At 45.7% G+C, this 15852-nt stretch overlaps 1 protein-coding gene and 1 long non-coding RNA gene across 4 annotated transcripts; both read right to left on the bottom strand.

The window, feature by feature from the left end:
* Positions 1-2886: 2886 nt before the first annotated feature.
* Positions 2887-8997, bottom strand: ZSCAN16 (zinc finger and SCAN domain containing 16). 2 transcript variants are annotated; one of them, XM_080649308.1, is made up of 4 exons: positions 8048-8997; positions 6844-6967; positions 6412-6456; positions 3149-3810 (listed from the first exon to the last, which is right to left on the bottom strand). In XM_080649308.1, the coding sequence occupies exons 1-4, from the start codon at positions 8456-8458 to the stop codon at positions 3290-3292; spliced, it is 1101 nt and encodes a 366-aa protein (XP_080505434.1). In that variant the 5' UTR covers positions 8459-8997; the 3' UTR covers positions 3149-3289. The 2 variants fall into 2 exon arrangements, with proteins under 2 accessions (XP_080505435.1, XP_080505434.1); XM_080649309.1 differs by lacking the exon at positions 6412-6456 and having other exon boundaries at positions 2887-3810; positions 8048-8942.
* Positions 8998-9262: 265 nt separating this feature from the next.
* LOC308237929 lies at positions 9263-15019 on the bottom strand. 2 transcript variants are annotated; one of them, XR_013959499.1, is made up of 4 exons: positions 14903-15019; positions 13596-13662; positions 13217-13351; positions 9263-12114 (listed from the first exon to the last, which is right to left on the bottom strand). It is a non-coding gene; the product is annotated as an uncharacterized lncRNA (long non-coding RNA). The 2 variants fall into 2 exon arrangements; XR_013959500.1 differs by having other exon boundaries at positions 9264-12114; positions 13596-13679; positions 14903-15013.
* Between the last annotated feature and the right edge of the window lie 833 nt (positions 15020-15852).

Genomic DNA, 15852 nt, shown 5'->3' with positions numbered 1-15852 from the left:
ATTTAAAAAAATGTTTTTATTGTTTGTTTTTTTTGGAGGGAGAGGGAGAGAGAGGGAAAGACATTGATGTGTGAGAGAAATTTCGATTGGCTGCCTCCTGCATACACCCCGACTGGGAATGGAATACACAACCTGGGCATATGTCCTGACCAGGAATCAAACTGGTAACCTTCTGGTACACAGGATAATGCTCAACCAACTGAGCCACACTAGCCAAAGCTAATAAAAATAAATTTCAAAAAAGTAAAATAGTACTTTCAGAATTATGATGTGAAAAACATCAGGCTGCACTCCTCCCAAGATGACCACTTTAACTGCTTCCCTTTAACTCAACTTCATGTTTATTTGCAAATAACATGCCAACACTGCCATTTCTGGATTTTCTATGTACAGATAATATATGTTATCTATTGACTTCCTTCTATGGAAAATAAGCATTTAACTCTTCTAACCACTGCTGGAATTAGCCACACCAAGGCTCAGAGGACACATTTTAAACTTCCTAGAGTTGCAGGGTCCAACAACAACAGCCACACTCTTTTTATTAGTTCATATACTTTATTGATTTTACAGACAGGAAGGGAAAGAGAAATATCCTCAGATGAGGATTACAAGCCCTTGACCAGAAATGAACCCAGGACTGTTCAGTCCTTGGGCCGATGCTATATCCACTAAGCCAAACCAGTTGGGGACAGCCACAATCTTTTTATAGAGATGCGATAGTAACCTAAGCTTTTAATTCAAATAATCCTATATAATAAAAGCCTAATATGCTAAGTGTCCAGTCATCCGTTCAACCAATCAAAGCATAATATGCTAATGATATGCTAAGGCTGCTCAATAGCTTGCTAGGACATGCACTGAACACCGGCCCATCGGGACTGAGCGAGGCGGGCCAGATACACCCTGGAGCCCTCCCATGGTCCCTTCCTGGCCCCAATCATACACCAGTGGGGTCCCTTGGACTGGCCTGCACCCTCTCGCAATCCAGGTCCCCTCAGGGGATGTTGGAGAATCGGTTTCAGCCCGATTCAACAAGCCAGGCCAAGGGACCCCACTGGTGTATGAATTGGTGCACTGGGACTCTAGTTAGGTTATATATACTTTAATAATAATTTTCCTTCAATTAGAATACACCCATTTTTTTAAGGCTGAAAAGGTAACATTATTACTAAAGTGTTTTCTTCTGGAGTGTATCCATTTTATTTCCTGCTGCTATTGCAGCCTCCTCAGGTGTCTCTTTTGCTACTTCCCTGAACTCAGAATCACACAATATCAAAGCCAGACAGTACCTTACCTGTGTTTGATTGGGACAGCAATCCTTTACAACTTTTTGCAGCAATAAAAATGGTCCACTTCTGTGTTGTCCAATACAATAGCTGCTCGACACACGTGACTAAGAACACTGACATGTGGTCATGTCACCAGGAACTGAACTTCCCATCCTACGTGTGTTGTTTAGATGTATATGGCCACTTGTGGATACTGGCTACATCGGACCAACCTCTGCCTCAGTTTACAGCAGCAATTTTCAACCTTTTTCATTGCATGGCACACATAAACTAAGTACTAAAACTCTGTGGCACACCAATGTATCTATATTTTTGCCGATCTGACAATAAAAAGGGGTATAACATTGGTTAATTCATACTAAATGGCTATTGTGTTGGCTGCTGTCATTTTTTTATTCGACAATCAAGGGAGAAGAGGTCAGTCAGTGCCCCTGACTACATAGTCAGGTACTGCATGCTTTAAAAATTCCTGCAGCACACTGGTTGAAAATTGCTCATTTACAGGGAATGGGGACTCAGAAGAGAAGTGACTTATCTGAAGTTAAGGATCCCGAATACACTCATTACCCCCCTGTACTGGCAGCTCCGACTCCTAACTCTGCTTTCCTTCCCATTTGGTCTTCTTTAGTCTGCTGACTTTTCAGTTGCCTCCTTTCTATCAGTGCTAAAGAAAAAAATTGCAAAAAATGAATATATACCCTAGTTGAAAATAAAAAAGAGCAATAAATATTTAGGCCATTATATCTATAATGATGGGAAAAAATAGTACTCTTATTTCTTTATAGAAAAAATAAATGTTTTCACCTGGCTAGCGTGGCTTGGTGGTTGAGCATCAGCCTATGAACCAGAAGGACCCAATTTGATTCCCGGTCATGGCACATGCCTGGGTCGTGGGCTCGAGGCAGCCAATCCACGGTTATGTGTCATCATGATGTTTCTCTCTCTCTCTCCCTCTCTGAAATCAATTAAAATATATTTTAAAAAGTTTTCATTACCCTGACTGGTTTTTCTCAGTGGCTAGTGTTGCCAATTGGATTCCAGGTCAAAGACTCATACCTTGATTGCAGGTTCCCCAGCCCACGTAGAGGCATGTGCGGGAGGCAACAATTGACATGTCTCTCACGTCCATGTTTCTCTCTTTCTTTCCCTCTCCTGCTTCCCTTCCACTCCCTCTAGAAATCAATACAAAAAATATCCTCTGGTGAGGATTTAAAAATAAAAAGTTTTCATTGACTTTAGAGAGAGAAAGAGGGAGAGAGAAACATTGCTGCCTCGCATGCACACAGGCCAGGGATCAAATCTGTGACCTTTCAATACAAGACGCTCAACCAACCGAGTCACAACAGCCAGGGCTTAGTTCTTAATTTCAAAAGCAATTTTCATCTATTTCAACTTACTCCACATCTGGTGGGCCTGTCCCAGCATTGGCAATTCACAGAACGGAAATGAAGGCAGAGACCTGAATACCTTTGCCTAAAGTCATACACTGAATGGTCAATAAAAAGGTGTTGAGAGTTGGAATTCATTGTCTTTCAACCAGGAAACAGTTATCTTGGACTGGAATAAGCACTGCTGTTAATGGTCAAGGCTTTCTGAAGTAACTTTAAAAAAAAATAACACTTTTATTAATTTTTTTTTAGAGAGAGAGAGAAGGGAGAGTAAGAAAGGGAGGGAAATATTGATGTGAGAGTGAAACATTGATCAGCTGCCTCTGCATACTTCCCTGCTAGGGATCAAACCCGCAACCTGGGCATTTGCCCTGACAGGGAATTAAACCGGCAACCTTTTGGTGCATGGGTCAACGCCCAACGGAGCCACACCAGCCAGGCTCTGAGGTAAGAAACTGAACTACTTTAGAAATAAAAGCAAATTTTATTCAGATTCTGTGGTACCAGAGAAATTTTTAATGATGATGGAAGCTTTGCCCACATTCAGGATACTCATAAGGTCCCTAATTAGGCCTGAACAGCTAAGGAACTGTTGTTACTGACCCCTTATTAGTAGAGCTTTTTTGCTGCATGAATTCTTTGATGTCGAATAAGGGCTGAACTTACCCGAAAAGGCCTCCCGCACTCATAACATTCATAGGGTTTTTCACCTGTGTGGATTCTCTGATGCTGAATAAGACCTGAGCGTCCACTAAAATTTTTCCCACATTCTTCACATTTATAGGGTTTCACTCCAGTATGCACTCTGTGATGTCCGATGAGATGTGAGCGTTGATTGAAGGCTTTTCCACATTCGTTACATTTATAGGGTTTTTCTCCAGTGTGAGTTCTCCTGTGCTTACTAAGGGCTGAGCTGTGACTAAAACTCTTCCCACAGTCATCACACTTATAGGGTCTTCTTTCCCTCGGCCACATCTCTAACCTACCCTCTCTTTCAGTCGCATTTTTGGATTCAGGATGTTGAGGAAGGACTTTGTTCAGTCTGTTATTTACCTTCCCGAGGAATTCCATGTCCTTTGTCATACCCTCCTTTTGGGACAACTCTTCATTCTCCGTCCTGGTTTCATCACCTGGAACAAACAGGGCCTGTTTTAGGTTTGAGAAGCAAAAGCCTATGGAAGACACAACATGCAAATGTTACAAATGTGTTACAAAACAATGGAAAGCCACACACAATGTACAAGTTAGGTATTTAGCACCATCCAAACATGCTGACAGGGAAGACAGTAAGAGGCCTGGGAGGAAGACAGCAGCAAGACATGACGCCTGGGAACAGATTTAAAAGAGAAGAAAAGGAAAAGATGTGGATCAAGGGGTTACCTGGCAAACCTGTGCAAAGCTAGAGGGGTAATGGTGAATGTGAATGGGGACTATAAACATTCTGAGGATAATCAACAGGGATCTGAGAGGAATGTGGTGAGCAAAAACCACCAAAGGGGGAGGAAAAGGCAGGAGGGGACAGTGGGTGGCCTGGTTCATGTGCTGGGTTGAATCTATCAGTCCTTACTGTGTGTCCTGTTAGGAGAATTAACTACGTCTGGTGGACTCTTCCCTGGGTTTCAGTGACACCCCCTTTCTGCTTCTCTTACATCTCCTATAGTCCTTTACAGAATCCTCCTCCTCCACTGAAACTTAACTGGGTTTCTTTTGCTTTAATTAAAAAATTACATGTGTGTGTGTTTATTTTCTTATTGATTTCAGAGACGAAGACAGAGAAAGAAACATCAATGATGAGAATCATTGATCGGCTCTCTCATGCACACCCCTCACTGGGAATCGAGACCACAACCTGGCACGTGCCCTGACTGGGAATCGAACTGTTACCTCCTGGTTCCTAGGTCAACACACAACCACTGAGCCACACCGGCGGGGCATGGGGTTCTCTTTGTATGTTCTTCCTGGTCAACCTTGCCTACACCCATGTCTTCTGTCATCTACCCAGGACGACTCCCACATCTCCACCTCCTCCAACACCTTTCTCCCAGACAGAGAACATTTTAAACTGCACTGCCTGCTGGGTTTTAGCCACTTGGATGTTTCACAAGCAACGAAAATTCACAAGTATAAAAACTGAACTCACGCCAGCTCCGCTTCACATAGATACAGGCAGACATCAGAGATACTGAGTTTAGGTTCCAGACTACCACCATAAAGTGATGATTGCAATAAAGCAAGTTGTAACCTTTTTGATGGTGGAGGGTTGTGCCTTCCATTCACAGAAAACATCTGTGAGACGCAATAAAGCTAAGCGCAATAAGCAAGGTCTGCCTGTACATCCCCTTCTGATTTTCCTGTCATTGACACCATTATCTGATACGCTCCCCACACAACCAATCAGATCTGTTCATTCTACAGTAAATATCTCTTTGATTTTCTCCTTTTCTCTCTCCAGCCTTATTCCTGCTCTAGTTGACCAGCCTCTATATTTGAGAGTGGTCTCCCCCAACCCCCTGGTGTAAACATCTTTCCTCTCTGTTATAGCTGTTATTTCACTTACAGTTTTTATAAAATACATAACCTATGATTTCATTATCTAAAAATAACCCTTGTCTACATTTACAGGTAATCCTTCCAATCTTTTTCTATGTGATTTTTAATAAATGAAATCATGGACAATGATTTCTGTGTCACCCACTTCTCTACTTATAATTCTCTGAGAGCCCCCCAACTGATGGGATGAAGTTCGGGTTTTTCTAGTATGGTGTTCAGGAATCTTCACCACTGGCCTTGATGTTCCTCCCACAAAATTCTCCCTGTCACAGTCAGACTCAGAGCAGCTGCTCTTAGGATATGTGATGCTCTTATGCTTCTTCCCCCGCATTGTTTTCTCAGCCTAGAATGTTCCCCATCTCAGCTCATGCAAACAAACTGGTGCCTCGCAGACCTGCCATGTAGAGAGCTTCCGGAAGAATTCAAGTGTCTTAACTTTTATTCCTTACCTCATGGTACCTGGCATAGAGCTGCTACTCAACAAATGTTCAATGACCAAGGAGTGAAGAGAACAGGGGTCTCAATCTCACCTCTAAAGCCAACCAATAACCAACACTCCACTTCAAAGCACCAATAGGCTCCTTTAAATTACATTTAGGTGAATGCTGTGCCTTCCAGATACCAGGCAGAAATATCTTACTTAAAATAACTTCTTAGATTTGACAAACCATCTGGCAGGGACCCTAGACAATGAGAGAACCACACTGGTGAAATTTAAGGTAATAAGGATGGACTCAGGGAGGCGTCATGGACTTCAGCACCTGCACAGAAGGGACAGGGCACTCGAAGTAGAGTTTGGAGAAAGAAGGTAAAATCTGTCTGCTTTTCAGTGTAACCTGAGGGTACACTACCCACCTGGCTTTGATTAGTGATGTGATTATGGGATGGGCAGCAAACCACAACCACAGTCCTGTCAACCTTACACGCAGAGACACAAAACGCCTGCTAGGATGACTTCTGCTCTCTTTCCCATTCCTTCTAGCATGGGCGTGTATTACAGACTAAATTGTCCGGCCCCAATTCTTATGCTGTAGCTCTAATCCCCACTTGGATTGTATTTAGAAAAAGGGCCTTTAAACAGGCATTTAAGGATAAATGAGGTCATAAGGAAGGGGCCCTGACCCAAAAGGTACAAGAAGAGGGAGGACACCAGCAGCATGAGGACACAGGACAGGCCTCACCCGAAAGCAGCCCTGGTGGCACCTTGGTCTTGGACTTTGCAGCTTCTAGAACCGTGAGAAAACACATTTCTGTTGCTTAAGCCCCCAGTCTGCGGAATTCCATTCTGGCAGGCCTAGCAGACTAATACAGGGTGTCATGCAAAATCCCCTACTCAAAATGGAAATTTAAGGTAATTTAAAGCTAGAATCCTCAGATAACAGATAAAAGTATTAGGTATTAAGTTGAATATTTAAGTCTCATCCTCAATCTGTTAGGGCAAATAACAGCTTTTAAGTCTAATGAAAAGCTAAAATATAATTCTTCCCAGGATAGGGTTAGGGTAGGAAGGTGGATAAAATCTCCCACAGGAGGAACAGCTGGAAAGGACGTGACAGTGAGAAAGCGCCTCTAAGGAGGCACCTCCTCCCTCACACAGAAAACTTGCTCCTTACCATTCCTTTGGGGCTCCTGCTGAATCTTCTCAGGGTAGAGCTGGACAGCCAGGGGCTCATGTGGCTGTTCCAAGGGGGCCAACTTGTCCAGAAGTGTGTCCTGTCTTTCTGACTTGGCTGGGACCTAGAAACAATGTAGAATGATTGAACTTGTAAGGTAAATTTTGTGAAAGAACTAGAAGAACTTCAGAGAAAAGATCAAAAATAGCATCTGCCAAGAACCAGGGATATAGAAAAAGGGACAAATTCTTGTTAAGCTGCAAATGGCAATAATGACTAAAAAATAAGAGAACTATCGGGGCGAATCTCTACTGTTCTCTGCACAGTGACTTTCAGTGTCTCCTCTCACAGCGACAGGCTGAAGCCCAGGGTTTCAGTCCTACAACACGGAATGCACCTTAAAACCCATAAAGCCCAACTCCCAACCAATGGGGCGTTTCTCCTATCACTTGTCCAGTGTTACAGCCACGAGCAAAATGTATTTACAGAACAGGGCTAGTAAGAACTGAAATCTGCAAAGTGTATAAGAAACAACAAATTTTGAACACAATACAAAAAAAAAAAAAGAAGAAAAAACACAAGATAAAACAGCTCAGTTATCTTGACTACATATTCTGTGATGAATAAAATGTACCACTTAATTTCACTTTTTGTTTTTTAAATATATTTTATTGACTTTTTGCAGAGAGGAATGGAGAGGGAGAGAGAGTTAGAAACATCGATCAGCTGCCTCCTGCACGCCCCCCTACTGGGGATGTGCCCGCAACCAAGGTACACGCCCTTGACCGGAATGGAACCTGAGACCCTTCAGTCCCCAGGCCAATGCTCTATCCACTGAGCAAAACCGGTTAGGGCAATTTCACTTTTTATTTGAACGTGGCTCACATTATATTTGTTTGATGACGCAGTTCTGTAACGCCCCTGGTATCTACCAACCCCAAGTTGAGTACGCCAGTGAAAAGGATGGTGGTATTTTTTCATTACAAAATAGCCAATCCTATATGTAGCTCTGGACGTTAGAAAATTGTTTTCTTCTGGTACCCATTCGCCTTCCTGTAGCTTCTCACTGACCCCAGCCGTCCACACCCACACAGATTCAATCTGGTGTCTCTGACTGCGCCCTCCCTAAGTCTGTTCTCCCCGAGAATCACACATTAAATAACCCGGGTGTTCTTTCAAAGGCCCTTGGCTTGGCTGCTCTGACCTCTGACGGCCACTCCCTTGCCACCGGCTCTGGAGGTTCATCGAGCTCCCTCTCCAGATCCTCCAGCACAGTCACCGCCTGCTCCCCAGTCTCGGGATGGTGCCCCTGCACCCACACTCGCAGGTCCCCGGGCAGGATGCTCAGGAACTGCTCCAGCACCAGCAGGTCTAAAATCTGCTCCTTCGTGTGGTGCTCTGGCCGCAGCCACAGCCGGCAGAGCTCGCGGAGCCGGGTCAGGGCTTCCCGGGGCCCGGGCGCGTCCTGGTAGCAGAGCTTCCGGAAGAGGTGCCTGCAGAGCTCCCGCCGGTGCAGCGCGGGCGTCCGTGCCGCGCAGCGCCAGCCCCAGCTGCGCTCTTCCGCCTTCACGAGTGCAGGTCCTCGCTGTCCCTCGGGGGCCAGGGCTGTGGCCATTCCGGGCCGATTTCCAGATTAACCCTCTTTGGAACTGATTCAAGGAGAACCTTAGAGTCTTGTCTCGCAAAGTTGTGGCCACAGAGAAATAACGAGCTGCTGGGAACGCAAATGCACTAACGGAGGCAGAGGCCTCGCAGGGGCTGACGCGGCTCCGCGTCTAACTCAGTGCGAATCCCTCATCTGGTCCCGTCGGTTATTCTCCCGATGCTCACGGGGGAGACGCGTGCGGGGTCGCGGCCGGGAGCGCACAGTCGGCGCAGAGCGGGGCAGGAGGAGCGGTGAACCCGACGCCAGGCTCCGCAGCGGTGCGGTTCGTGCAGGACCCAGGCCCGCTCGCAGCTGCGGCCCCTGCCCCAGGCCGCAGGGAAGGTGGGAGGGGTGGCCGCTGACAGCTGCGCCGGCCTCTCGTCCCCGAGCGGGACTCACCACCTCCCGCACAGCTCGCCCGGGCTAGAACCGCGCCGACAGAGCGTCCTCCCGCGGCGGGAACAAAGGCGTCCTTTAACGACCAATCAGCGCCCGGCGCTTCCGGCCTCTCTAGAAAGCCCGTCTCGGTGGCAGCCCCGCCCGTGGAGGACCCGGCTGCGGTCCTTTGACGGATCGGAGGGAGCTCGGGGCCAGTGAGCACAGCTTTAAAAAAAGCTTTTTCTCCCTCAAGATTTTTCCGGCTTAATTATTTAAAAAGCAATATAAACAAGGAATGCATTCACATTTTTAGTGTCCTCCAGCATGTCGTTTTTACTCATGTCTTTCATAACCTGTATCACCCTTTCTTCTACACAAATGACAGCATTTCTTTTTAAAATATATTTTATTGATTTTTTACAGAGAGGAAGGGAGAGGGATAGAGAGTTAGAAACATCGATGAGAGAAAAACATCAATCAGCTGCCTCCTGCACACCCCCCACTGGGGATGTGCCCGCAACCAAGGTACATGCCCTTGACCAGAATCGAACCCGGGACCCTTCAGTTCGCAGGCCGACGCTCTATCCACTGAGCCGCACTGGTCAGGGCAGACAGCATTTCTATTAGACCTTTTTACCTCCTACCGATTGATTTGGGAGATTACTTCCTAGGTCTTGCTCTTAAGAAAAACAAACTAATATATAATATTCAATTGCCACAAGTTATTGATAATTACTCCACTAATGTTCATGTAGGTTGTTCCAATCTTTCCTTTTTTTCAGATGCAGCTCCAGTAAATTACGGTGAACATTTTTCTCATGTGCAAGGGCAGACCCATTGCATACATTCCTAGAAACAGATTTATAGAGCAGAGTACCAGCATCTGCGCTTTTGGTACCAAATTACCAATCGTAGAACACACTACAAGGCTACCTATACACTTGTCAACACGTTATAAATATTTTGATCTTTGCCAATCTGATGGGTTAAGTCATACCTAGGTGTTTTTTCCTCCCTCTTCACCTTTCTTACACAAATATTGATTACTCACCTACTAGGCAAGGCACTGTTCTGGAAGCTGGAACAATAGGTTAAAGCAAAACAATGCCCTGCCTTCATGGAATTTATGTGTGTGTGTGTGTGTGTGTGTGTGTGTGTGTGCGCACATATGTAATAGACAGATGGGGAGGCAGGCAATATAGAAGAAAAATATAGTTTATTAGATGGTGGATGTCAGTGCTAAGGAGAAAATAAAGGAAATATAGAGTTTGCCATTTTAACAGGGTGGACACTGAGGACCTCACTAGCACTGACGCGTGAGCTAAGACTGAGGGACATGAGGCATTTGGGGTGAAGATGTTTCAGGGAGAAAAACAGCAAATGCAAAGGCCTGGAGTGGAGTGTTTGAAATATTATAGGAACGTGAAGGATGCAGTAGCACGGGTGCTGGGAGTACAAGAGGGAGAGATATGAGGACTGTGGGTGAGTGCAAAGGTAACTGTTTTTTACTCCAAGATGAGAAGCCATTTGGAATTTCTAAGCAGAGGAGAACACGATCAGACCTAGGTACTGAAAGGTTTTTGTGGCTGCAGTGTTAAAATAAACTTGTGAGTGATGGCAGAAGTGGGGAGACAGGCTAGGAGGCTACTGCTACCTTGCAGTGGGAAGGACCTTCCTAAGCATGACATAAAACCCTAAAAACATAACTGAAAAGCCATAAAGGAAAAGATAAATAGAACTGGTAACTGAAAAATTTAGAATTTTTGAATGAAGAGAATGAAAGTTAGAATATAAACTCAGAGTAAAATATGCCACATCTAAACGACACAGGGACAATTTTTCTAATATGCAAAAACCTCTTACAAAAAAGTAAGAAAAATATGAACAAGCCAATAGAAAAATCGGCAAAGAATTTAAATAGGCATTTATAGGATACAAATATTAACATACAAAATCGGTGCACAGTATTTTTATAAGAAAATCTGAAAAGTCAGATTCTATGTGAAATATGAAGACTCTTAAATAGTTGCTATAATTTTATATTACAAAAAACTAAAAACAAAAGCTATGTGGGCCTTGTCTACCCCCTCTGGTTAAAGACGTGAAAGGTCCCTGTGGATCAGCAGGTTAATTGATCCATTAGCCTTGACCCGTTCTGGCCCTGCAGAGCATAATCCATTCCAGGATCACAAAATAGTTTTTGTGTTTCACCATGTTGTTAGTGTACATAACTGATAGGTTAATGTATTTGATCAAGTTAACCAAATATTCAGGTGTTGGCTTTTTTTGTTTTTTTTTCAAAGTAGTTCAGAAAATAGGGAGGAGAGAAGGGGAAGAGGAATGTAAACACTAAGATTTCCTGAGCAACTTACTTCTGAGAAGACTTTGACAACAAAATGGGCCCATCCAGCACCCCAGCTCAGCAGGTGATGTGCTCAGTGGGCAGAGCATCCTATGTTGCTTGAAAGCTCTGTTCACGTGACTCTGGAATGAGTGGCAGGGAGTGCAGAGCCCAGCACTGTTAGGGGAATACCCTCTCCAGCGTGCATCTTGGTGTCCTCGGGAACGAGTGCCAGGCGTAGCTCCTCACACGTGTTGTCTCCAGGGGTCCTCTCCCGTGTGGATTCTTCTGGGTCCCAGATGTGAGCTGTAACGGAAGCTCTTCCCACCCTCCTCACACTCATAGGGCCTGAGCTCAGGCTGAAGCATTTCCCTCAGTTGATGGTCTGGTGTGCCTTGATCGCTGTCCAGGTCCTCTGGTGTCGGATGAGGCTGAGCTGTCGTGAAAAGCTTTGCCACACTCATCATTATGGAAAGGCATTTCACCAGTGCAGGTCCATGGATGCTGAACAAGGTGTGAATTGTGATAAAGGCTTTCTGCACTCCTCACACTGATACAGTTTTAACCTATAAAACAGGCTATGTATTCTCTGAATGTCAATACGTTGTGAACTTCTGAATTAAACTTGCCACAGACATTACATGAACAGTGTCTCTCTCCAGTGTGAATTCTCTTTTGTCTAATGAGGCTTGAGTTCCGAGTGAATCTTTTCTCATGTACATCACACTTATACCTTCTCTGACTTGAAGTGTTTCTCTGATGTCTTTCTGTCCATGCTCTGGTTCTTGGGTGTCTCCACATTCAGGACCCTCTCCATTGGTTGGGCCAGATAACTTTTCTTGGGATTCCATATCAACAGTAAGATCTTGCTTTTGAATCAATTCTTTCTTATTTCTGAGCCCATCATCTGAAACAAAAAGCATAGCATTCAAATGTAACTGGAATATACAGGAACATTATTGTACTATTATGTTATATTATACTATATTATATTATAGTATAACTAGAGGCCCATGCACAGGTAGGGTCCCTAGGCCTGGCCGGTGATCAGGGCCCATCAGGTTCCCCTGACTCCTTCTTCCCTAGCTCCCTTTCCCTAGCTCCCTCAGCGCCCCGCAACTGCAGCTGGTCGCCTGCCATGTTCTGTGCCACCCCCTGGAGGTGAGTGCGCATCCTAGCCAGCAATCCAATTCCGGTTCTCTCAGCTGAACTCCCGAGGGGACACTTTGCATATTAGCCTTTTATATATATAGAATACATATACTAGAAATACATGGCTTACATATACCAACAAAATGGTTTGACAATGTTTGAAGAGAAAATTAGAAGATGGCAAATGACAGGACTGGGTGGTGTGATTCCAGAGAAAGGTGGAGAAATGTCATGAACAAGAGTGACATGAAGAACAAGCATAGCAACGAACAGAATAAAGACCTGAGAATGGGCTCATCAGGAAGGCCAGACATTGAGTGGAGAGGAATGAAGGACAGAACTGTGGGAAGAGGGAAGTGACAGTGTAAGGACCAAGCTTGAACCATAAAACAGCTGCTACCTCATGGGGACAGACGGACATCACTATTCTTGCAAAGGTGACACTGGGAACCTGTCAAGCATGAAGCTACACTGTGGTTCACTGACGACTTCCCAGAGCAGGCCCTTCACCAGACCTGACACTCCCATCTGTCCTGACCCCAGAATTCCTATGCCTGTGTTTCCTAGAGGGTCCTCTGGGCAGAGTCCCAACAACCTAGGGTAGGACATGTGGCCACTTCCTCAATGGTCAGTAATTTCTGAAAAAAGTGAAATTGCTCCACTCAAGGATATTTCTCCTGAAGGAATCTCATTTTAGGACCAAGAGTAAAAGGCAGAATTTTTAAGCATGTAGGAATAATACAGGGAAAAGTGGTATGCTTTGTGTCAAGCAGAGACATTAAAAGAAAAGGAAAAAGGAAAAGACAACCAGAGGGATGACTGAAGAATGAGGAGGGCACAGCAGAGTCAGAACTTACCTAGGCATAGGAGCCAGGGACTCAAACTGGAGAGTGTCATGAAAGACACAATCACAGGCCACCTGGGTCTTGGGCTGCTATCCATAAAGGGCACAGACCCCAGGCCAAGAAGAAACGTTGTCAAAAGGAGATGAGCTGCCGAGACCGGTTTGGATCAGTGGATAGAGCGTCGGCCTGCGGACTGAAGGGTCCCGGGTTCGATTCCGGTCAGGGGCATGTACCTTGGTTGCGGGCACATCCCCAGTGGGAGGTGTGCGGGAGGCAGCTGATCGGTGTTTCTCTCTCATCGATGTTTCTGGCTCTCTGTCCCTCTCCCTTCCTCTCTGTAAAATGTCAATAAAATATATTAAAAAAACAACAAAAAAAAAAGGAGATGAGCTTGCTCTGTCGGTGTACTCAGTGGTTAGAGAATTGGGCCACTCACCACAGGGTCCTGGGTTCACTTCCTGTCAAAGGCACATACCTGGGTTGCAGGTACATTCGGGAGGCAATCAATCGGTGTGTCTCTCACATCAATGTTTCTCTCTATATATATCCCCTTCTACTCTCTCAAAAATCAATGGAAACATATCCTTGGGTGGGGATTAACAAAACCAAACAAAGAGGAGATGAGCTTTCCTTAGGGCTCCTTTAGGGACAGGTCCTGCAATAATTTCCTCACCAAACCAGCTTGCCACACTGGATAAAAAGCCTCATGTTTACTGGTTGTATAAGGCTTCAGGGCACTTTAAACTTCAATTTATGTTTGAGCTACCTTACATATGTCCGAGTGCAGATTAAGGCAAATTACACAAAGATACACATGTGTGCAAGAGCTAGTCTTTTAGAACCATGAGCAAATAACAAATGACTCCTATAGATGGGATCCAAAGAGCGTCGCTAACAGAACTAAACCACCATCAGCATGAGAAGCAGATTTATGGATTATTACAAAAAAGCACAGAACATAAACTCAATTTCTAACCTACTAAAAAAATATTGGGAAAATAGTGCCCTTCTAGTCGGATGGAGTGAGTTCATGCTCAGCTCCAAATACAAAGAGTGATAGATAAGAACTAAAGTTAATCTAAAAGCTTATCTCTGCAGACCAAAGGACAAACCGCGCAACCGTGGCCACTTGGCAACAGAGGACAGCGGGGGACCAAGTGCTCCACGCGGAGGACGGGCCCCAGCTCAAGTGTGATCCTAGAGGAATAAGTCAAGATAAAGAACATGAAGCCGCTTCCAAATGCTGCCTTCCACTAGTTTATATCTTCCAAGTAATAAAACATAGTGAGTTAACCAGTCAGACTATAACACCTTCCCCATTTACCCGGAATGCAAACCGAACTGGCACATCATCGAACAGAACCACCAGTAGTCCCGGATTCAGGAAGATTTGGCCGTCTGTGTCCTGTAAGCCACACGGACCTGACAGACCACAAAGTGTGCGGGAGATGGCGCGGCACATCCAGCGCGGACTGAACAAGGAGGGGGCTCACGTATTCGCCGAACTGGAGTCCGGGCCACCGCGCCCCGCTCTTCCATGCGACTGAGGCAACGGATGGACCCTAACCAGCTCCTCCCCACGCCAGCCCCGCGAGAAACTGCGTCAGCGAACCCAAGGAGAAGGAAGTGAGAATGCCAACCAGCCTAGCTGAAGTGCAACCCCTGAAACCCGCCCCAAAAGCATAACCTAAACCTAACCTGGAAAAAGTGCACTGATTATCCCAACCCCGAGGAAGTGCTCATATAAACCCCGTCTGAAGGAAATACATTCAAGAATCCGGTCCAGAGGAAGTGCTCACGTACATTGGGTCCGGCGGAAGTGCACAGTGGAAGTGCACCCAAGAATCCGGTCCGGCAAGTGTTCATTTAAATAGAGTCCGGCGGAAGTGCACCCAAGAATCCTGTCCGGCGGAAGTGCATCCGGCAGAAGTGCATCCAAGAATGCTGTCCGGCGGAAGTGCACCCAAGAATCCGGTCCGGCAAGTGTTCATTTAAATAGAGTCCGGCGGAAGTACATCAAAGAATGCTGTCCGGCGGAAGTGCACCCAAGAATCCTGTCCGGCGGAAGTGCATCCGGCGGAAGTGCATCCAAGAATGCTGTCCGGCGGAAGTGTTCATGTAAATCCTGTCCGGCGGAAGTGCACCCAAGAAAGTGTTCATGTAAATCCTGTCCGGCGGAAGTGCACCCAAGAATCCAGTCCGGCGGAAGTGCTCACGTAACACGTACATTGGGTCCGGCGGAAGTACATTCAAGAATCCGGTCCTGCCGAAACCGGTTTGGCTCAGTGGATAGGGCGTCGGCCTGCGGACTGAAGGGTCCCGGGTTCGATTCCGGTCAAAGGCATGTACCTTGGTTGCGGGTACATCCCCAGTGGGAGGTGTGCAGGAGGCCTCTCCCTTCCTCTCTGTAAAATACCAATAAAATATATTAAAAAAAAAAAAAAAAAAATCCTGTCCGGAGGAAGTGTTCACGTAAATAGAGTCCGGCGGAAGTGCCTGGAGGAAGTGCACCCAAGAATCCTGTCCGGCGGAAGTGCCTGGAGGAAGTGCACCCAAGAATCCTGTCCGGCGGAAGTGCACCCAAGATGTCCGGCGGAAGTGTTCACGTAAATCCTGTCCGGCGGAAGTGCATCAAATAATCCGGCCCG

Source organism: Plecotus auritus (genome assembly GCF_963455305.1).
Source record: "Plecotus auritus genome assembly, chromosome: 12".
Lineage (NCBI taxonomy): Eukaryota > Metazoa > Chordata > Mammalia > Chiroptera > Vespertilionidae > Plecotus > Plecotus auritus.
The sequence above is the reverse complement of the archived record's forward strand: the minus strand, read 5'-3'. Positions and strand labels throughout refer to the sequence as shown.

Coding starts and splice junctions, on each gene's coding strand:
- ZSCAN16 (XM_080649308.1), bottom strand. CDS start 8,458: ATGGCCACAGCCCTGGCCCCCGAGGGACAGCGAGGACCTGCACTCGTG. Junction 6,968..8,047: donor CAAGGGAGTGGCCGTCAGAG/GTCAGAGCAGCC, acceptor CATTGTTTCTAG/GTCCCAGCCAAGTCAGAAAG. Junction 3,811..6,411: donor GCCACCAGGGCTGCTTTCGG/GTGAGGCCTGTC, acceptor TGTTTGTTCCAG/GTGATGAAACCAGGACGGAG.